We start from the raw sequence: 23,009 nt of genomic DNA on the forward strand, positions 1-23,009 counted from the left end.
CTTCTGTCATCGGAGAGGCTAAATTCATAGCCAGACTTATACTTCCTTTAATTCTATTTCATAAGCTGAAGTCAGCTCTCATGTGTAATTGCTTTGATCCATTTATCTGTTACTAACAAATTTGTATACCTTCATTTGCAAAAGAAAATCAGGTATAGCAGCTAATGATGTCAACAATGTCAACAATGTTGGAGCACACAATGAGCATGAAGAGTGTTCCAGCGTGATGATTCCATCAGTGAAACCCGTAATGAAGGAGATGAAGAAACTCCAGTTCGCGAAGGTCAGTATCCTTGATATATAAGGGTCCCAACTTATGATGATGCGGATGATGAACACATTGTTGAAACGGTCAAAATCTTGAGAGAACAACAAAGAGCGATTATGGATCACCTCTCAAGACAAGATCAGGTGATGATAGAATTGAAGCAGGCGTTATCAGGTGCTTCCAATAATGCTAATGGAATGGTTCCGATTCCTCCTAGTGTTCCCGCAAATTAAATAGATCCAAGAACTGATAATGACGCTCCACGGGAGATCGGTTTCAATAAAGCAGGAGGTACCGATAGTGGATCTGGGAACAACAACTCAAATGACTATCGCGCCCCCGTTTTGCTCCCCTTTTTGACTGGGAGAGGTCCGGGGTTTTGACATTCATGGGGTTCAATGACTCATTTTCTTTAGGGAATTAGGTATTTGATGAGTCGCCACCTAAAAGATTATGGTGTGTTAGGGCACCTAGAGCGATTAACTCTTGGGTTGGGTTGCATTACCAGAGATTAGGGTAAGGGCTCGAAGTAACCTCAAGGGGAAGGTGTTAGGCACCCCTCTTGGTCCATAACTGTGGGTCCCGGTCGAACTTATATTCACAAATTAGTCCATTACATGTAAACAATTGAATCAAATAGGTTGCAAGTAAAGTACATTAGAATAACTCAAGTAGTAAGAAAAAGGTTTGAATAAGTTGTAAAACAAAGTTTTAAATAAAGAAAGGATTTGGTAAAGAGGGGTCCTAGGTTGGTTATCCTATAGGATCACCTCATGTAATGTCCGGTAAACACTCCTCAATGAGGGGCTACACGTGACATTAATTCATAGTCATCATATCCCATGTCTACCCTTCTCATCCCCTTATTGGTCATGCAAAATGAGTGTTTAATCAACGATTCCTATTGCATGCTGCTACCCGTCCCTTCTTAATAGTCCTGGAAGGAGTTAGGACCTCTACCTATAGGTGGTTCTAGACATACCCCTAAGGTTCTAAAAAGGCAAAAATTCTAAGGCAACAGTCAAAAGTATTTAGGACTTTCACACATAATGGGAGCAATTAAGAGTCTCAAAGTTTCCTCCTCAAACAAACACATAAGCAACATGACTCAAACATAGTTAAGGTCATTTATTTTCCAATGTCCTAAAGCAGGATATCTAAGTGAATATGAAGAAATAGACAAACCCCCTTTGAGGAATGTCCTTCATAAGACTGAGTTGTCGGGTTGTTTGGCTAAATGGGCAGTCAAAGTTAATGAATTCTCCATTGAATACAAGCTCAAGAGTGCAATAAAGTCACAAATTTTGGCTGACTTTGTGGCTAACTTTAGTGCGGGATTAATGTCTTTAGCTGATAAAGAAGCAATGCTGGTATCGGTAACAGTATCAGCAGTTTGGACCTTGTTTATGGATGGGTCTTCCAACGTAAAAAGTTCCGGTCTTGGGGTAGTATTAATCACTCCTTCGGGGGAACCCTTGAGACAGTCCATTAGAACTGTGCCATTAACTAACACTGAAGCTAATTATGAGGCTTTGGTTGTAAGACTTGAATTAGATCGGGGACTAGGCTTCAAGGTCATCGAAATAAAGTGTGACTCCCAGCTGGTGGTGAACCAACTATACAGAATTATCGACACCAGGGAGGAACGCATACAACAATACTTGAACATGGTTCAAGTATTACTTTCCCGATTCAGGGAGTGGTCAATCATTCACATACTAAGGGAGGAATATGTAGAGGTAGATGCATTGGCTAATTTGGGTTCGTCTACAAAAATAAAAGTGTCTGATGTTGGTGCGTTAGTTCAATTGTTGCATTCGGTGTTAGATGTGGCTGGTTACTATGAGGCTAACTCAACAAACTTAATTTGGGATTGAATAAATGCATTTATCGAATATCTAAGGCATGTCAAATTGCCTGAAGACGTGAAAGCATCCCAGACATTATAGACCTAGGCAACTCGTTATTATCTCATTGATGGATAATTATACAGGAGGTCATTCCAAGGACCATTGGCTAAGTGTTTATGGGTGTCAGTGGTTGACTATGTAATTAGAGAAGTTCATGAAGGAGTGTGCGGGAACGATTTCGGTACAGACTCGTCACTTCTTATGTTAATAAGAGCTGGCTACTATTGGCCCCGGATGGTGTAAGACACAAATATATTTGTACAAAAGTGCGATAAATGTCAACTCTATGCACAATTAGTGCATCAACTGGCGGAACATTTGAATTCGGTGGTGTCACTGGGTTAATATGTTGTCCACATAATAACCCTTTAAGACAAGCCTCGTCCAAAGTCCATCGGGTTTTCCATAATCCCAACGGACGCAACCACGATTGTGTGCATTAATTTGGAGAAATAAGTGCCAATATGCTATCATTGTTGTATAAATAGTCGGATCTAGAGGGGGAAAGGGCCTAACCATATTTGCTTTGCATAAACTAAGGCATGAAGTCCCCAAGTTCGGCATGGTTCGTAACATACCACCCTTGTTGCTAGATTGGTGGGAGGATCTTCCGTCAAGTGATAAGAATAATGTGAAAAGGGTCTTGGGAAATCTACCTTCTTTATTGAGCCTTCATCCAAACAACATGTTAATCGAACTGCTACAATGTTCTGGGATAAAGAAAGGGACGTGTTCCACTTTGGAGAGATAGAAATGACCCCCCTCTTGGAAGAAATAGGGGTATTCACTGGGTTGCCTTGGAATAGTCTCAATTTACTGGCACCGGAAAATCGCACTACCAGGAGGTTTTGAAGATGGTGGGTTTAAAGAAGAATGATGACTTGGAGCACCTGAAAAATTCTTACATACCCTTCGATTTCCTCTATGAACGTTACAGTCACAGTAGATCTTATCGTATTTTTGATGATGAATTCTCCATCACTTCTTTAGGTTGGATTCACCGCAGGGTTTTTGTGTTCATTGTTTATTTCTTAGGTATGTTTGTGTTCCTGATCAAAGGGTATAGAATCCACACCAGATTGGCCATGGTAACCAAAACCTTGATGGAAGGGATCGAAGGACAGACATATACTATTGTCCCTATGATCATAGCAGACATATACCGGGTCTTGGAGTTCTGTCAGAAGGGGTACAAATACTTTAAAGGTTGCAATCTGCTGCTGAGAGTTTGGCAGTTAAAACATCTACAAAAAGGTCAATACCGTGAAGAATTTCCGTGAAGGCCGTGGAATGATCATATAGCCTTCCATCATCCCAAGAAAATGACCTATATCCCAGACATGTTTGCTCAACCAGAGGATGTTGTAGGATGGGTGCAGGTTTTCAACAATTTAATCGAGGATCAAGTTAAATGGATGTTCGAGTGGTTCCCTACCGACATGTTCATCATCAGATCCAGGGATGCTCCACACTTGGTACTGATTGGGTTAGGGGGCATATGCCCTTATGCTCCCCTCGGGGTTATGAGACAGACAAGAAGGAAGCAGGTAATACCGCGAGTTGCTAAAATGAGTCACTTCATAGCTGATTTTCAAGGTGACGCCATTCCATACAAAATTGAAGCACAGTACATGTGGCACTTGACAATTTTCATGGAAAAGGATACCATCGACCCGGATTTGTATCACGCCGGTCACGTGTACTTTTACCCCTCATGGTTGGGTGATAACATAAGAGGAATATTTCAGCCAAGGGTTGGTCCAGGAAACAGGGTCATAGATGAAGTTGCCGAAGTACAGGTGAAATATAACAAACTGCACAAAAGAGTTCGCGAGTCTGAAGCTGAGCATATGGAGCAACACAAGGCCAATATGGAAATGATCAATGAGTAGAAATAGATGGCTATTAAATCCAGCGAAAGGTTGGAATATCTGGAGTACAATCTGATGGAATTGGAAGGGAAAATGATGAAGAGAGTCACCGATTGCCAGAATGCTGAAGGAAGTGAATGAGGACATTTGGCAAGGGCATACTTGGGGGATTTGATCGACAAGAGCATCCAGCCTGGGGAGGGTCCTTCTGGGACCAAGTAGATTAGGTTTATTTGCTTTTACAAATGTAATAAGGCCAAATGCCATTAGTGACTTATCTTATTTAGTGTTGTTTTGGGGTTCGTCTATTTTGCATTAATGAAATGAGTCAGTTATCGGCACTGAAATTCTCCAAATCTATTTGTCGCTAGGCCTACCTCGGGCACAACAAGGCTCCTACACTAGGACGCGAATTTACATTCCCGCAATATGTGTTTAAATACTGCAAGCATTTCAGAATCCTTACTAACTTGTTTACCTTTTGTTTTTCTTTGTTTTTATTATTCTCATCCCCTAAGGTTGGTTCGCACATACTGGCATCATCAGCATATCACACTAGATCTAGAGGCCCTCCACCTTTTCCTCCTCCAAGTAATACGAAAAGAAGAGGAAAAGCTAAGATGGATGACTTGAGTGGTATTCCAAAGGAAAATGTTGAGAATGCAGAAACTTCAGACGGTCAGAGTACTACGGCACAAAATGACTTGGTTTTGCGATTGGAACAAAAGATACTGGAGTTACAAGGAGAACTTGAGCAAGTCTGTAACTTGGCAAACCTCTCTCTCACTTTGAATGTCCCAGACATTAACCAACAAAATGCTCAAAATCCAGCACCTCCTCAAAATGCGCCAAACCAACGTCCATAAAATCATCCCGCACCCCATCAATACACCACACCACCTCAAAACCCCAATCCTTTACCGATACCAACTCCTCCACAACACCATCATCAACCAACCCATTACCCATAAACCACTACCTATCACACTCCTCAGAACACACCACCACTCATTTCTGATCCTCAAAACTCAACCAACGACCACTACTACACCCAAATCCCTGGCACTTACCAAAACAACCACATATATGTGAAAACCATACCTCACTACACTCAACCAATCTCCATACACCAGAACCCGCGGAGAAGGACTTGCTCATCAAGAACATGGCCGAGGAGCTCAAAAAGCTGACGAGTCGAGTTTAGGGTGTTGAAGGAGGTAAAGGGATAGAAGGTTGGAATTACAAAGATTTATGCATACAACTAGATGTGGAACTTCTAGAGGGTTACAAACTTCCCAAGTTCGAAATGTTTAACAGAACAAGTGATCCCAAGGTTCATTTGAGTACTTTCTGTGACAAGCTCGTGGGGGTCAAGAAAGATGAAAGGATTCAAATGAAGCTTTTCATGAGAAGTCTTACCGGAGATGCCCTCTCCTGGTACATAAGCCAGAATCCTAAGAAGTAGGCTGATTGGGTAAGCATGGCATTAAAATTTATGGATCAGTTTAGGTTTAATACAAAAAACGCACTAGATGTCTTCTATATCTAGAACTTAAACAAAAAGCCAACTGAGACTTTCCACGAGTAGATTACTTGGTGGAGGTTGGAAGCAGCCAAAGTCAGACTAGCACTAGAAGAGAAACAGATGAACAAGTTCTTTGTCAGGGCACAAGACCCACAGTATTATGAAAAGCTAATGGTTATTGAGAATCATAAGTTCTCCGACATCATCAAACTCGGGGAAATGATTGAAGAGGGTATTAAAAGCGGGATGGTGAAAAATTTTGAGGTACTGCAAGACACGAACAAAGCATTGCAATAAGGTGGCATATCAAAGAAGAAAGAAGTAGGGGCGTTAATGGTGGCCCAAGGACCAAAATCTCCACTCACATACCAATCACCTCCACCTACATACCAACCCTCACCTCCCAGATATTCCCAACCCGCCACCGCCATCACACTTATAACACCCAGCCAGCTTACTATTATTCACCTCCAACTCGTCCAAATTACGGGAAACCCTGACCTAACTTTGATCGCAAACCACCTAAATAATACACCGTCATTGCTGAACACATCGACTAGTTGTACGAAAGATTAAAGGCTGCTTGTTATGTCACCCCTATTCCTACTGTGGCAATGGTGAATTCATCTCGATGGGTCAACCCAAATAAAACATGTGCATATCATTCCAGTATGAAGGGGCACACCATTGACGAGTGCTGGATATTGAAAGATAAGATCCAGACATTGATTGATAACAAGGTCATACAGGCGAAGGAAGCTGCACCCAATGTCTGCAACAATCCTCTACCTGATCATAGGGGTGATGGGGTACATTTGATATAGAAGGATGAAGAATGGGATCCTGAAGGGTCAATCGGGCTTATTCAGGAAGGCGATGACTTTAAACCCGCAGTCACACTCACTCCTATTGTAGTACAAATATAACCGTCAATCGAAGTTGAGGTAACTACATCGGTTCCATTTGTTCCATTTGAGGTAGAAGTTGCCACACCTTTCACATTGACAGTAGCAACCACGCTCCATTTCAATTCCAATGCCATACATTGGGATTACGTTGCTGAAGCTAGGTGAAATGGAAAAGCAATGATGGAAGAATCTGATGTCGTACAAGGAATGACTAGAACGGGAAGGATCTACACACCTGAACATTTGGGAGGATCGAGCAAGGAGGCAGCTACTAAACAACCTTTCATTGAAAGTGGACTAAATGATCTTTGGAGGAAAGTAAAGGTAAGGGAATACTCTGTCGTCTATCATTTAAACAAGACCCCCGCCCAGATATCCATCTTATCACTATTGCAAAATTCAGAGGTGCATAAGAATGCTTTGATGAAGGTGTTAAATGAAGCTTACGTGCCTAACAATATCACTAGTGGAGAAATGTCCAACATGGTAGGGCAAGTACTAGAGAGTCACAAGATCACCTTCTACGAGGAGACTATCGTCTGAAGGGTTAAGTCACAACAGGGCACTGCATATCACGATACAGTTTGAAGACAAATTCATTGCCAAGGTCCTAATAGATAGGGGTTCAAGCCTCAACATTTGTCTGTTGACTACTCTGAAAAGATTGGGAAAACATTTCCACGAGATACGGGCAAGAAGTATGAACGTGAAAGCCTTTGATGGGTCTCAAAGGGCCACAATTGGGGAGATCAACCTTTGCCTACAGATGGGGACAACTTAGTTCGATGTTGAATTCCAAGTGCTTGACATATCAACTACATACAATCTTCTGTTGTGTCGACCTTGGATACATGCCGCTGGGGCTGTGGCTTCCACGATACACCAGGCCGTGAAGTTCAAATGGAACCATCAGAAGGTGATCATTTAGGGAGATAGAAGAAACTCCATTTACACCAGTCAAACTATCCTGGTTATCGAGAATATAAGAAGGCTAGGAGGGGAAACATATCACCATATTGAACACGTCAATGTAGTCAAGAAAGACAAATGGTGGAGTAATAAAATAGAAAGCATACTAGCATGGTCTGGGTACGACCCCGACAAAGAGCTTGGGAAGGAACTCCAGGGCATTACCAAGCTGGTACAGTTAAAATGTCACGACACAACTTTCGAACTAGGATACCCATACATCTGGTAGGAGTATAATGACTGGTCGCCACCATGGCATGGTCCTTATTATCCTCTCAAACAACCAGTGCCACATCTAGGTCAGACTTTTTATCAAGCTGATACAATATGGGGATCTGCAGAGGAAGAAGCTTTAGCGAGCTAAAGAACCTTTTCCTAGAAGACAAGGATGTGGATTGCAATGCAATAATTAAGGAGGAGGAGGAAGAAGGCCTCACCATTCAGACTGTGAAAATGGGAGTTATTCTCAGGAATTGGACCGCTATACCATCTTGGGCCAGCCAAGTCCCTAGGTAGCTTGGCATTTAGCCTGATTTTTTTTATAGCCATGCTAGGCATTTCAGACGTTTTCAGTAATTTTGTTTTTAAAGATGCATTTTGTTTAAAAATAATTGCTCGATTCATCGAGCCGTACTTGTTCTGGATATTTTCAAAATTTAATCGATGCATCGCTATTTATTATTCATTATTATCTTTCACATTTTCTTTCTACAGCGTTATTATTACTTTTCTTGATGAACCAATGATTGTGACATGTAATGAGACAACACAACATAAGGATAGTGACTCAGGAGAAGAGGATGAAATACCCGAGGAAATTGTCAGGGAGGTTGAGAACTTTGAGAATAAACCTATGTCCAACCTGGACGAGACCGAAGCAATAAATTTGGGAGACGCCGAAACCGTTAAGAGGACTTGCATAAGCATTCACTTATCACCGCCAGAGAAGGAATAGTACATTCGTTTACTGAAGGAATATGAGGATATCTTTGCATGGTCATATGATGACATGACCAGTCTAAGCATATCCATAGTGGCTCGCAAGTTGCCTACCAATCTAATGTGCCTGCCAATGAAGCAGAAACTCAGAAAATTCAAACCAGACATGAGCCTAAAAATCAAAGAGGAAGTCACTAAGCAGATCAAAGACAAAGTCCTTAGGGTAGTTGAGTATCCAACCTAGCTAGCCAACATTGTACCAGTTCCGAAGAAAGATGGGAAAGTCAGGGTGTGTTGACTATCGGGATTTAAATAGAGCAAGTCCTAAGGACGATTTTCCACTACCAAATATACATATCCTGATCAATAATTGTGCCAAACATGAACTCCAATCCTTTGTAGATTTCTACTCGGGCTATCACCAAATCTGGATGGACGAAGAAGACGCGGATAAAATAGCTTTCATTACACCATGGGGGGTGTACTGCTACAAAATGATGCCATTCGGTTTAAAGAATGTTGGGGCCACCTACATGAGAGCCATGACAACCATCTTCCATGATATGATACACAAGGAAATAGAGGTGTATGTTGACGACGTCGTCATCAAATCCAAGAAGGCCGCAGATCACATAACAAACTTGAGGAAGTTCTTTGACAGACTAAGAATGGACAATCTAAAATTGAACCCCGCAAAATGTGCATTCGGGGTTCCCGCGGGAAAGTTGTTGGGATTCATTGTCAGCCACCGAGGAATCGAGTTGGAACCGTCCAAAGTTAAGGCTATTGAAGAGTTACCACCACCAAAGATCAAGAAGGACGTGATGAGCTTCCTAGGACGCCTCACCTACATCAGTCGCTTCATAGCATAGTCCATAGTTATATGTGAACCCATCTTCAAAATGTTGAGGAAGTATGGTGAAACGAGTTGGACCAAGGATTGTCATTTGACAAAATCAAGGAATACCTATTCGCACCACCAGTCCTAGTCCCGCCAGAACTTGGGAGACCTTTACTGCTGTATTTGTCCATGCTAGGTAGAGCTTTCGGATGCATTTTGGGACAACATGACAAAACGAGAAGAAAAAAGCAAGCCATATACTACTTGAGTAAGAAGTTCACACCTCATGAAGCACAGTATTCTCTGCTAGAGCGCACTTGTTTTTCTTTGAGCTGGACAACTCAGAAATTGAGGCATTACTTTTATGCCTATACCACATACCTCATATCCAGTATGGACCCTCTAAAGTATATCTTTCAGAAACCCATGCCAATCGGGAAATTGGACAAGTGGTAGATACTGTTAAGCGAGTTCGATATTGTTTATATAACTCAAAAGGCGGTCAAAGGACAAACATTGGTAGATCATCTTGCTGAAAATCCTGTGGGAGGAGAATACTAACCCTTGAAATGTATTTTCCTGATGAAGAAGTATCATTCATAAGAGAGGACAATGCTGAAGCTTACAACGGTTGGAGAATGTTTTTCGATGGAACTGCAAACATTAAAGGAGTGGGCATCAGAGCAGTCTTGGTATCAGAAATAGGTCAACATTACCCTGTATTGGCAAAGCTTAGGTTTTCGTGCACCAACAACATGGCAGAATATGATGCTTGCATCATAGGGCTCAATCTGGCCATCGATATGAACATGCAAGAGTTGCTGGTAATCGGTGACTCAGATCTTCTGGTGCATCAGGTTCAAGGAGAATGGGCTACAAAAAACACCAAGATACTACCGTACTTGTATCATGTGAAAGAACTAATGAAGAGGTTCAAAAAGATAGAATTCAAACATGTTCCAAGAGTCCAGAATGAGTTTGCAGACACACTGGCCACCTTGTCATCAATGATACAACATCCAGATAAGAATTTCATCGATCCCATCCCTGTGAGGATCCATAATCAACTGGCTTACTGCCCTCATGTTGAAGAAGAAACAGATGGAAAACCTTGGTTCCATGACATCAAAGAATATTTGGCAATAGGAGAATACCCGGAACAGGCGAACCATACTCAGAAGCGCACATTGAAAAGGCTGTCCAATCACTTCTTTCAAAGTGAAGGGACCGTGTATAGAAGAACTCCTGATCTAGGGTTGTTAAGGTGTGTTGACGCAAATGAGGCTTCCAGATTTCTTGAGGAGATACATGCTGAAACTTGCAGACCACATATGAAAGGTTTTGTTTTAGCCAAGAAGATACTCAGACCTGGATATTTTTGGATGACCATGGAAACGGATTTCATCCAGTACGTATAGAAATGCCACCAATGTCAGGTACATGCAGACATAATAAGGGTACCACCAAATAAACTCAATGCAACAAGTGAACCTTGGCCTTTTGTTGCTTGGGGAATGGATGTCATCGGTCCAATCGAGCCCACTGCTTCAAACGAGTACAAGTTCATTTTAGTTGCCATTGACTACTTCACAAAATGGGTAGAGGCTGCATCCTACAAAGATGTAACCAAGAAAGTCATCACAGATTTTGTCAAGGATCGTATTGTTTGCCGATTCGGGGTTCCCGAGTCCATTATCACTAATAATGCCACCAATCTCAACAGTGATTTGATGAAAGCCATATGTGAAACCTTCAAAATCAAGCACAAGAACTCTACAACATATAAGATTCAAATGAATGGAGTTATGGAAGCTGCCAATAAGAACATCAAGAAGATACTAAGGAAGATGGTAGAAAATCACAAACAATGGCATGAGAAGTTACCCTTTGCCCTAATGGGGTACCGCACTACGGTCCGCACATCAACTGGGGAAACTCCCTATTTACTGGTTTACCGTACCGAAGCTGTCATTCCAGCCGAGATAGAAATTCCTTCTTTAAGGATCATACAAGAAGCCGAACTCAGTGATGTAGAAATAAGGAGCCGCTATGAGCAGCTGGCCCTCACAAATGAAAAAAAAAGAATGAACGCAGTAGGTCACGGTCAGCTTTATCAGAACAGAATGTCTATAGCTTTCAACAAAAGGGTCAAACCAAGGCAATTCACACCAGGACAGTTGGTGCTGAAGAAGATCTCCCCGCATCAAGATGAAGCCAAGGGGAAATTCTCTCCCAACTAGAAAGGTGCTTACATAGTTCACTGGGTGCTAACAAGAGGAGCACTCATACTTGCAGATATGGATAGAAAATTTTAGCCGAAGCTAATCAATTCAAACGCAGTCAAGAGATACTATGTTTAGATTATTTACATTCCTTCATCTGATGTAACTGAACTACGCCTGACTTGATTCCCATTTAAGAGGGGATCCGTAGGCAGCCCTGTGGGTTCGGTCATATCTTAATAAAATCTTCATTTTCCCTCAGAACCAGAAATAGGGGTAGAATTTTGAGGAGGGCCCTCAAAATTTCAGAGCAAGTCCATCCGATGCCATCATATGCCAGATAATCAGAAATTGGTTAAGTAACTGGGGTAGAATTTTGAGAAGTATTCTCAAAATTCTGGAGCAGATCCGACAGATTTCGTCGCACGCAAAAAGGCCGAAGGATCATTTACCAAACTAGGACAGAATTTTGAGGAGGATCCTCAAAATTCTAATACAAGGAAACCGCAATGTCTCTAAAAGTGTTACAATCATTAGTTCATCTAATTTACTTGATATTATATACCATTATGTTTTCTAAAATAACTCTCTTTCATCAAATAAGTGCATATTTTCTCGAAAAAACTTTATTTCTATGGTAGCCAGATGTTACCCAGGGTAACTTGAACAGGGTTCCCCAAAGCAGAACAAAGCAGAGCAAGCAGACAAGGACACAAACTAACCTTCCCCTACAAAATTCACAATTTTTCTTTGGGATGCAGGCACAGTGAACATAAAAATATACATATCAAAGTCACCATCCTCATAACAATCAGCCCACGAGATGCAAATATACCTCCAACTAAGAAATATTCTACTCCTACTTATTAATTGTTCACTGCATAAGGCTAAGTATTACCTTTTCTTTGCATGAGACTAAGCCTTGTCTCAAATCTTGCATTAGGCTAAGCCCTACCTCCGTATTTGCATAAGTCTAAGCATTGCCTTCTCTTTGCATGAGACTAAGCTCTATCTCAAATATTGCATGAGGCTAAGCCCTGCCTCCACATTTGTATAAGGCTAAGCATTTCCTTCTCTTTGCATGAGACTAAGCCTTGTCTCAAATCTTGCATGAGGCTAAGCCCTGCTTTTATACTTGCATAAGGCTAAGTATTGCCTTCTCTTTGCATGAAACTAAAACTTGTCTCAATTCTTGCATGAGGCTAAGCTCTGCCTCCAAATTTGAATAAGGCTAAGCATTGCCTTTTCTTTTTTTGAGACTAAGCCTTGTCTCAAATCTTGCATGAGGCTAAGCATTTCCTTTTCTTTGTATGAGACTAAGCCTTGTCTCAAATCATGCATGAGGCTAAGCCCGGCCTCCCCGTTTGCATAAGGCTAAGCATTGCCTTCTCTTTGCATGAGACTAAGCCCTGTCTCAAATCTTGCATGAGGCTAAGCTCGGCCTCCCCATTTGCATAAGGCTAAGCATTGCCTTCCTTTTGCATGAGACTAAGCCTTGTCTCAAATCTTGCATGAGGCTAAGCCCTGCCTCCACATTTGCATAAGGCTAAGCATTGCCCTCTCTTTGCATGAGACTAAGCCATGTCTCAATTCTTGCATGAGGCTAAGCCATGCCTCCACATTTGCATAAGGATAAGAATTGTCTTCCCTTTGTATGGGACTAAGCCATGTCTCAAATCTTGCATGAGGCTAAGCACTGCCTCCGTATTTTCATAAGGCTAAGAACTGCCTTCTCATGAGATTAAGCTTGGTCAATATCTGTATAATTATTGCTCTATACTATATTTTACATTATCTTCTTTCCCCCGGGCTAAGCTATGCCCCAAAACTCGGTACAAGCATAAGCTCTGTCTTGTCGTCACCTTTGGTATCATGTCTTTGCACATCAAGGGCTGATGTATAGCCAATTTGTCCAAAGGCATCATCCTCATAGCCTGAAGACACCATGTCATGGCATGCGGATCTCTAAATACTGCACATCATTATTCAAAGGCATCATGGTTTAGAGGCACCATTTTTATGGCCTGAGAACACAATTTCATGGCCTGCGAATCTCCCATATCATAATTCATGGCCCCATACATCATAGTCTAAGGATATCATCTTCACCGTCCAAAGGCAATTTTTCATGGTCCAAAGGGAACTTGCATCATGTTTAAATTCTCGCAATACTCTATATACTTGCATTCATTGTGTTTTAAGTTTTGCAGGTAATCCAGGAAGTAACTGTTCTTCAAACAGGAGCAACCTTCGCTCCGATTTCCATTCATACCTTTCCGGTTACCATTAGTGCCTTACCATTATTTCAAATGTGATCGACCCCCATCATTTACATACCTTTACTCTGTGGCCATTCAAATATCTGCCCTATGATACATCCGTCATACTTCAGACTCATAATTATAACTCCATCCGATATTACCATTCATAAAAGAACCTTTGCTGAGACTGGCTACCATTCCTATAACAACTCCATCGGCTTCATTCACCGTTGGGTCCAGAACTACACATGGCCTGATTCTTGTAAAACCATGGATATGTAGGCAACTCAAAAATCAGGGTTCGGCATCTATTTTTCAAAACATCCCATTCGATCAAAATCAGTTATCATTTCTTCACCCGAAAACTTTTTCATCCTTCCCGGGTAAAGAGGGGCAGTTGTTGATACACAATTTTTCCCTCATATATTTTTAAAAATGCATACATACTTTCAAAATATTGTGCATGCATTTAGAAACATGCATAAGTGTTTTTACAATTTTTCTATAATTTTTAAAGGGCTTAAATCAATTTATTTATGTATTTTTAATTATATAAATATTCAATAATTATTTCTCATATTATTTTACGATGATTTAATCATCAAGATTCATCATTTATGCTCATATAAGTTTTCAAATATTTTAATTGCATTTTTTACAACTACATTTGCATTTTTAAGACTATAATTGCATATTTTGCAATAACAGCTCATACATATGTATAACTTCATTATCTTTACAAAACGAGATTATTTTATAATTTTATAATGTTAAGTAATTATTTAAATGCACCTCCATGTATAAAAAATCATTTTTATCATTTCATTAGCTATTTTTATAAACTATTTTATTAATAAATTAGGTATTTAACAAATACCAAATAAATTGAGTTACCTTTTCTCTCTTGGCGCACGTTAAGTGCTCTAACCTGCGCCTCATCAGAAAATGGGAGGAAGAGGACGACCAAGGAAGAACACTAGAAAATTCACTGATGTCAGCGTTAAGGAACAAGGAAAGCAATCAGTAAAAGCTAAAGAGAAAATGAACGAAGAAGGCGATCTAGATCTAGAAAGTGATAGTGAACTGAACTGGCCAGATCTGAGCACTGCTCAGCTAAAATTGGCAACACCGAAGAAGATAGTGACTAGAGCAACACCAATGATGAACTCCAAAACAAAAAACACACATGTAGGGAAGATCGGAGCTGAAGAGGCAAGTCCGAGCAAAAATCCAAACAATGGAACAGTAAATCCGAAGGTAACCATGGAACAGAGTAACAAAGCACAAGGAAACGAGAAGAGTATGCAGGAGAAGCAAACGCAGGGAGCTGGGGGAAGATCGTGGGATGGATTGTTTAGCGAGAACAAACTAGCAGCTAAAGGAATGAATCTCTCATATATTCCACCAGTGGTACAAGATGGTGAAGTAGTGGCGCAACTGCTGGAAGATGACATAGAGGAGGAACAACAGAAATGGAATAGAACCTTAATTCTATATGTTGTGGGAAACATTCCAACAATTGGAGCAGTTGAATGATTTATAGCTCAACAATGGGGGAAAATCAGGAAGCCAAAGGTATTGTTTCATAGTGACGGTTATTTTATTGTTTTGATGCACAGTACGGAAGAAAGGGATGATGTTATAATGAATGGACCATACACATTGAATAATAGACCAATTATCCTAAGGCCATGGAAGGAGGGTTCGATTTTGAGGATGAGATTCTCAGAACTATTCCACTATGGGTGAAATTCCCTAAGCTACCACTTATTTACTAGAGTAGCAAGGCTCTAAGTAAGATTGGGAGTGGTCTGGGTAAGCCTCTATATGCTGATGCATGTACAACTATGACTGATAGAATTTCATATGCTAGAGTTCTAATTGAGATGGACATTATGAGGCCCTTACCAGGATCAATAAAACTTTGTGATCCAACTGGGAAAAGGATTGATCAGATTGTGCAATATGACTGGAAGCCATAATATTGCTAAGAATGTTGTCAACTTGGCCACTCATGTAAGGAACAACAACAGAAACATAGTGAAGAGGGGCAGCAGAGGACCAATAACCATAAGCCAAAGCAGGAATGAAAAATAGTACGAAAGCTTGATCCAAAGGTGGATACGATAGATGGCCAAGAAAGGTTCATGGAGCAACTTGAAACAGAAGAAGAGTTAGCCCCAAATCAGCAAGGGAATGGCAACCAATGGCAAATTGCAAGTAGAAGGTCTTGAACAAGAAATAGTGGGAGCTAAAGGGGGAGATGAAGTCAATGTAGGCAATGCATTTAAAGTTTTGGTTGACACTGCCCAGAAAATAATACAATTCTCTGAAGAATAGGAGTGGAGAAGTAGGAGGAGTAGATAAGGAAGTGAAGATAATCCCAAAACAACAAATATATCATGATGAACATTATAACATGGAATGTAAGGGGCATGAATAAGGTGTATAAGCAAAAACTACTAAAAAAAATTTGTAAGGAGAATAATGTAGCAATAATAGTATTTCTGGAAAATAAAGTAAAAGAAAGTAAGGTTGATGCAATAATGAGGAAAGTAGTTGGGGACTGGAAGTGGGTAACCAACTATGAAGTAGAACCAGGTGGGAAAATTTGGGTTGTTTGGGATCAGGCAAGGTTGGAGTTTGAAGTCAAACAAATACATGATCAATACATAGCAGGGCAGATAACCATGAGGCAATGTAACAGTAACTTCTTTTTTGTTGCAGTATATGGGAAACATAATATCCAAGATAGGAAGAGTATATGGAAAGATCTCAAAGGGACAATGAATGGAGTAAATTGGCCAAGTGTTCTAATGGGGGATTTCAATAGTATTATGTCCATTGAAGATAGAATACAAGGGAACCTAGTACAAGATGTGGAAGTGAGAGATTTTAAAAACATTGTAGGGGAGGTTGGATTGATTGAAATTAGAACAATAGGGAGATATTACACATGGACAAATAACACTGTGCATAGTAGAATTGATAGAATCCTAGTCAATGTAGAATGGATACAAAAGTGGCCTCAAATGGAGGGGATCATCATGCAACATGAGTTTTCTGATCACTGCCCATTGATGATAACTATGGCTGAAGATATTGTACAAGGTAAGAGACCTTTCAAGCTTTTCACCTGCCTAGCTAACCATTAGAAATTTAAGAAAATAGTGAGTCATTGCTGGAGGAGGAAACATAGGGGCAACAAGATGCAAAATGTTTGGTACAAGCTTAAACCAATGAAAGGTGAACTAAAAAAGTTAAACACTCAAGAATACATGAGTGTGGGGGGTAAGATAAAAGAAACAAAAAACAAACTGATACAGCTTCAACAAGATATGCAATCTCCAGAGAATGATAGTGCAGTCAAAGATGAAGAAACGAAGACTAAAATGGAGCTGGCTAAATAGATGGAAGTAGAGGAAAGCATAATGAAACAAAAGGCTAGAGTCAGGTGGCTAAAAGAGGGGGACTCCAACACAACATATTTTCATGCTTGTGTGAAAAACAGACAAGCAAGGAATCACATTGGAAGACATACAAATAATGAAAGGCACATACTGCAGAGCACAAAGGAGGTTGAAGAGGAGATCCTACAGTTATATAAAGCACTACTAGGTACAACAGCATTTGCTTTGCCAGTAGTGAATCCAGATATAATAAGGAGTGGGAATATGCTGAGCAGGAATCAACAAATGCTGCTAATAAAGCCAGTTACAAAGGAAGAAGTACTGACATCTTTGAAGGGTATAGATGATAGCAAGGTACCAGGATGTGATGGATATAATGCCTATTTTTTCAAGAGGACATGGAGCATAACAGGAGAGAAAATTACATCAGCAGTATTGGACTTCTTTGAAAATATAGATTTGTGCAAATCCATAAACTGCACTACTATTACCTTGATCCCTAAAGTGAATAATCTAACAAATATCAAGGAGTTTAGGCCTATTTTCTGTTGTACAGTGCTATATAAGATAACCTCCAAGATGCTAACATCAAGATTACAGGAAGTCATGCCAGAATTTATAGATAAATGCGAAACAGCTTTTGTTCCAAGGAGAATGATAGCTGATAACATCATCATGAGCCATGAGCTGGTTAAAGGTTATGGAAGGAAAAACATATCACCAAGGTGTATGCTGAAGATTGACATGTAAAAAGCATATGACTCTGTGGAGTGGATATACATAAAGCAAATGATGAAACTACTAGGATTCCTTGAGAAGTTTGTAAGGTGGATAATGAAATGCATCAGTACTGTGCACTATACAATAATCATCAATGGGCAATCAGCAAAACCCTTTGAGGCAAGGAAGGGGCTTAGGCAGGGTGACCCATTGTCTCCTGTGATATTTGTGATGGCAATGGATTACTTGAGTAGACTATTGAAAACCTTAAAGGGGAACAAAGAGTTCAAATACCACCCTAAGTGTGCTAAAGTCAATTTAGTACACTTAGGTTTTGCTGACGATTTGTTACTTTTTTGCAGGGAGATATACTTTGGAGGAGTTGACCTAGTGAACCAAAGAAGGATTATGGATATGTTGGGATACAAAAAGAGAGAGTTACCCTTCAGATACTTAGGGGTACCTTTAAGCACAAAGATGCTATCAATTATCTAATGTGAGCCTTTGATTGATAGGATGCTGAACAAAATACAATGCTGGAGTCCTGTCATATGCAGGGAGAGCTGTGCTTATAAAGATTGTCTTGACTGCAATTCAAAACTTCTGGGCTCAGATCTTTATCTTGCCAAAGAAGATTATTTAGTTCATTGAAACAATATGTAGAAGGTTCCTATGGTCAGGGAATGCAGAGCCTACTAGGAAGGCACTGATTGCCTTAGAAAAATTGTGATGTCCAAGAGTTGCAGGTGGTTTGAACTTTACTAATGTGGAAGTATGGAACAAAGATGTCATTTGCAAGTTACTATGGAACATATGCAAGCAGAAGGAAAAGTTATGGATACAGTGGGTTAATGCTTACTACATAAAAGGGATTACAGTATGGAGTACAACATCTAAGAATGCATCTTGGGTCATTCAACAGATCTTCAAGGCAAAAAAGTATTTTGAAAATGTTGGCTACACTGAACAAGAGGTGCAGAGGATAGACAACTTCTCAATTAAAGAAATGTATAAAGCCATGTAGGGGGAGATCCAGAAGGTAGCCTGGAGGAAAATAATATGCAACAACTATGGACTTCCAAAATGGATATTCATATTGAGAATTGCAATTCTGGAAATATTGGCAACAAAGGAAGATTAGCAAGATGGGGAGTAAATATAGAGACCACATGTGCACTATGCCAACAAGGGACTGAAACAATTCAACATTCATTCTTTGAATGCGAAATGACCGGAACAATATGGCAGCAACTGCTGCATTGGCAAGGAATACAGAGGAAAAAGCTGAAATGGCAAGAAGAACTGGCTTGGATACAAAGAGCAGCAAAAGGAAGAAGTGGAGGAGCAACTTTATGTAGAATGACTTTAGCTGCTGTAGTTTACTATATATGGCAGGAAAGAAACAATACCATCTTCAAACAGAAAATAAGAACATCAGCAAGCATAGTTAGAATGATTATTCAGGAAATCCACATTAGAGCCACCATGTTTCCTAGGTTAGAAAGGACTATAACCAAAGAGAACTGGCACCTGGATACAATGGAACAGTGATAGAGGATAGAAAAATAGGAAAGAAGAATTGTAGAAGGACCCAAACTGGGGCTGCATGTACAGTGGGGTAGTTTGCTCGTTTGTCTATCATGTACATATTTTCACTTGGTAAATAAAGTCAATTAATTATCAAAACAAATTATTCTTAAATTCGGACCCCCCAGCCCAATTCAAATTAAACAATCTGCCCTAGCCCAATTTCATGTCTAACTCGACCAAGAACCTTCTCTAATCGTGGTCATTAATCTCTAAGATCAACGGTCCACGTTTTCCCTTTCCTTTTTAATCCAACGACCCCCCTAACCCCAGACATTTGTCTAAACCTGCAGCTATCCCAAACCCTAGCATTTGTCCACGTTTCCCCTTTCCTTTTTGTCTTCTCCGTTCTCTCTGAAACTATCCCTAACCCTAGCACCGTCACCCCAAAATTTCCCCAAACCCCTTCGATTCTTACCCGTTCCATAAGGTTCCTCTGTGATTTCAGGCCCTTGCCAGCCTCTTACCCCTTCTGGTTGTTCGATTTTGTTATTTTAGGAAAGAATCTCGAAGAGATCCAACCCAAATTTGTTCGAAACCGTTTATGAATCTACCTACGGTTATCTACGTTTGTGAGTGCTATTATCTTGTGTTTATGGCTCGAATATCTGGTTCCAAACTAGATTTTCTTTCGTCTTTGTCATTCTCTTAAAACCATAGTCTCTTGGTGATCGAATGTGTTCTGATCCTTGTAGATCTGAGATAGTTTTAAGTTTATTTTGTTATTTCTCTTAAAAAACTTTATGTGTTTCTTATTATTAACTGATTATTTTGTCTTCTCTAAAACTAGGGTTTCACCCCTTTAAGTTTTTGAAAAATACCAATTTTTTAGTGTTTAACCCTAATTTCTTTGCTTGTTCGACTGATTATCATAACTATGTTCTTTACCCTAGGGTTTTGATCTCTAACGTGTTTTCTGTGAAGTGCTCAGACATTTAAATGCTTTCAACTATGGTTTTCTTATTTACTATTTCGACTGATTTGTTTGAGTTTCATCTATATGCCTTTGACATATTCCAGGGTCTTGATTCTCTGACTATTTATCTTGTTGTCTTTTGCCCGTTACCTTTAACTTTGTCAATTAAGTTTATTAATTGATTTACTTACCTAAATTAGGGTTTGAATTTAGTACCCATATTTCCTTATTTAAGTTTTACTTGTTCTTACCCCTATTTATGTATATTTATTATTGGCTTAATTGTGTGTCCTGATTCCTAATTGATTTCGGAAACTGTTTCTTATCTTATTAACCTTGCTCTTAATTATGGATTGATTCTGTGTGAGATTTCTCCTTGAATTAAGTGGCACTTATTTGATTCCGTCCTCTTAATTTATTCCTGACTAATTGCTAATTGATTTTTCATACCTTATGTATGTGTGATTGATTCATTACTTTATGTGACCTATCCTATTGCATGCTATAAAAATCTTCTTGTTCTTATTTTCAACAAAGACACACACTTACACGAACACTCAAGAAAAACACACACACACACACACAAGCTCTTGCTCTCATTAAAACCTTTCTGTTACTTGTGTTTTCTACATTGTCTAGCCGGCTGAAAGCCAAGGCTAGACTATTGGATCCTGCATACTTTTCAACTCCCTGTTTGCTATTTCATAACTGGTATGTCTCCACTTCTTCCATCATTCACTATGCTGTAATTAGACCTATGTGCTTCATGCTTATTGATCTTAACCAACATGTCTACTTCTATGTAATTAGACTTATGGGCTTCATGTTTATTACTCTTAATCAGCATGCCTACTTCCATGACATTAGACCTATGTGCTTCTTGTTTTCAGCATGTCTGTTAGACCTATTTCTATTTTTTCCCAACTAGCATGAGTTCTACCCTGTTTTAAGTGTTCACCCCTTAACAAACTCCTGAGTAATTCATAATTTCTATACTCTCGACTTTTGCTACCTTTCTGTGTGATTGTCTGATCAGTAATTTGATCCCAACATGTTGTTCTCTGATTAATGTATGCCTATAAATTCACCTAGTAATAGCTAATAGATTAAAGCCATGTGAAACTTTGTTCAACTATTTGTTACTCTATCCTGTCTATTATGATTACTGGAGTTCATGGTTGAACTCCTCCTGCTAAATATTTGCTGCCTGTGGTTCTTGTAATCTAGTAATCTGCTTTTATGCACTTCTAAAATCCAAAATATCTTTCTAAAACAAAGTTGTCTCCTATTTTCATATATTATTTTCAACTCCTACTCTTAGTTAACTAGGGTCTTTCCACCCCCAATATGAGCACTGCTTAGGATCCATGAGACTTTTCTGAACTCTAACACATTGGGGCTTGTTTCCAATCCTTTAAAAACTGCTTCTGAACATTTGTTCTCAAGTGTGAACATTTCCCTGGTTTCTCAAAGCCCTTGGGAACTCTGACACACTAGATATTTGGGTTCTTAGTGCTTTGCCAATGGTTACTGTGTATCTTTGAGCTTTGGAGCATATAGTTTGAAGGCCTGAGTTATCTGGATATATTGGGTCTGCTGTAGGCCTCATATAGTTATACACTTTGTAATTTATTCATTTGTTTATGGTCTTTAATAATTATTTGTAATAACGATGAGGCAATAGTGAATTGGGGAAATTGGGCCCAATTTAATGTTTGTATGAGAACAGGGTAGAAATTCTCCTTTAGGTGTTGTTCTTTCAAATATTTTCACTACCATATATTAGATATCCTGCCTATAGGTTATTCTCTAGTTCAATTATATTCTGTTATTGCATGCATTAGATAACATGCCTATAGGATTTGATCCACTTTTAGATGTCACGCGTATAGGACCAAAATAATTCTGAATATCCTTTCAAGATTCACTATTATATTTAGATACCATGCCCATAAGGTTGTCAAATTAATTTTCTACATTTAAATACATGCCTTGAAAGTTTCAAAATCAGTTCCGCATTTTCAAAATCACGCCCATAAAACTTTACATCACTTCTGCACGTAGATGTCATATCAATAAGAATTCTAAATTTAGATACCACGTCTAAAGAGTTGTAAAATCATTTCTGCAATCTAGAAACCATGCCAATAAGATTGAAATCATTTTTGCATTTAGATGCCATTCCTATAAGGTTTTTGAATAAGATTCTGCACTTTGAAATCATGCCTACAGGGTTTATGATAAAACTAGCCGCTAAAATTAGTAATCGGTTTATATCTTAGACACGGTTTATAAAAAATCCTGTCTGGTTATCACTTAGGCCATATTGTAGGTTGATTTAGTTATGGGTTTTAAAACTGCTATTTTATGCTGCTTGAAACTGCCCAGATTTAGGAAGTAATAAAATCAGTAGGCAAACTGATTAGGTATTTACTACCCTGCCTTAATAAAATTGCTGCATATGTTGTGGTCATCTAGATATCCTGCTATAGGACTCTTAAATTTTTAAAATTGTTTGTTTGAGGCGTGTAGTTGTTTGTCTATTTGTGGAGATTAATATGAGACCTTAATTGCATCTTTATATGCTAGTCCTACTTGACTTTTTGTTTGTCAATTAGTTTTATCCTTTTTAAACAACATAGGTGAGTCTAGAACTTCCTTA

General features: G+C 39.4%; 3 protein-coding genes across 3 annotated transcripts; all 3 read left to right on the top strand.

Annotated features, from left to right (window-relative positions):
* Window positions 1-384: 384 nt before the first annotated feature.
* LOC138878432 (uncharacterized) lies at window positions 385-2,145 on the top strand. The gene is made up of 2 exons (XM_070158111.1): window positions 385-442; window positions 1,421-2,145. Exons 1-2 carry the CDS (start codon window positions 385-387, stop codon window positions 2,143-2,145), a joined length of 783 nt encoding a protein of 260 aa, XP_070014212.1.
* A 13,765-nt stretch (window positions 2,146-15,910) lies between these two features.
* Window positions 15,911-17,124, top strand: LOC138878433 (uncharacterized). The gene is made up of 3 exons (XM_070158112.1): window positions 15,911-15,992; window positions 16,442-16,825; window positions 16,961-17,124. The coding sequence occupies exons 1-3, from the start codon at window positions 15,911-15,913 to the stop codon at window positions 17,122-17,124; spliced, it is 630 nt and encodes a 209-aa protein (XP_070014213.1).
* Window positions 17,125-18,927: 1,803 nt separating this feature from the next.
* On the top strand, window positions 18,928-19,395 carry LOC104211132 (uncharacterized). Its single transcript, XM_009760138.1, has one exon. The coding sequence runs from the start codon at window positions 18,928-18,930 to the stop codon at window positions 19,393-19,395; it is 468 nt and encodes a 155-aa protein (XP_009758440.1).
* The last annotated feature ends 3,614 nt before the right edge of the window (window positions 19,396-23,009 follow it).

Source organism: Nicotiana sylvestris, chromosome 9, assembly GCF_000393655.2.
Source record: "Nicotiana sylvestris chromosome 9, ASM39365v2, whole genome shotgun sequence".
In the NCBI taxonomy this organism is placed as follows: domain Eukaryota; kingdom Viridiplantae; phylum Streptophyta; class Magnoliopsida; order Solanales; family Solanaceae; genus Nicotiana; species Nicotiana sylvestris.

Excerpts from the sequence above, each read along its gene's own strand:
- LOC138878432 (XM_070158111.1), top strand. The coding sequence starts at position 385 with ATGGATCACCTCTCAAGACAAGATCAGGTGATGATAGAATTGAAGCAG. Across the intron at positions 443-1,420 it reads ATTGAAGCAGGCGTTATCAG|GATATCTAAGTGAATATGAA; the intron begins GTGCTTCCAATA and ends GTCCTAAAGCAG.
- LOC138878433 (XM_070158112.1), top strand. The coding sequence starts at position 15,911 with ATGGCAACCAATGGCAAATTGCAAGTAGAAGGTCTTGAACAAGAAATA. Across the intron at positions 15,993-16,441 it reads GGGAGATGAAGTCAATGTAG|TATATGGGAAACATAATATC; the intron begins GCAATGCATTTA and ends TTTTTGTTGCAG. Across the intron at positions 16,826-16,960 it reads GGCTGAAGATATTGTACAAG|GTGAACTAAAAAAGTTAAAC; the intron begins GTAAGAGACCTT and ends AACCAATGAAAG.
- LOC104211132 (XM_009760138.1), top strand. The coding sequence starts at position 18,928 with ATGGATATTCATATTGAGAATTGCAATTCTGGAAATATTGGCAACAAA.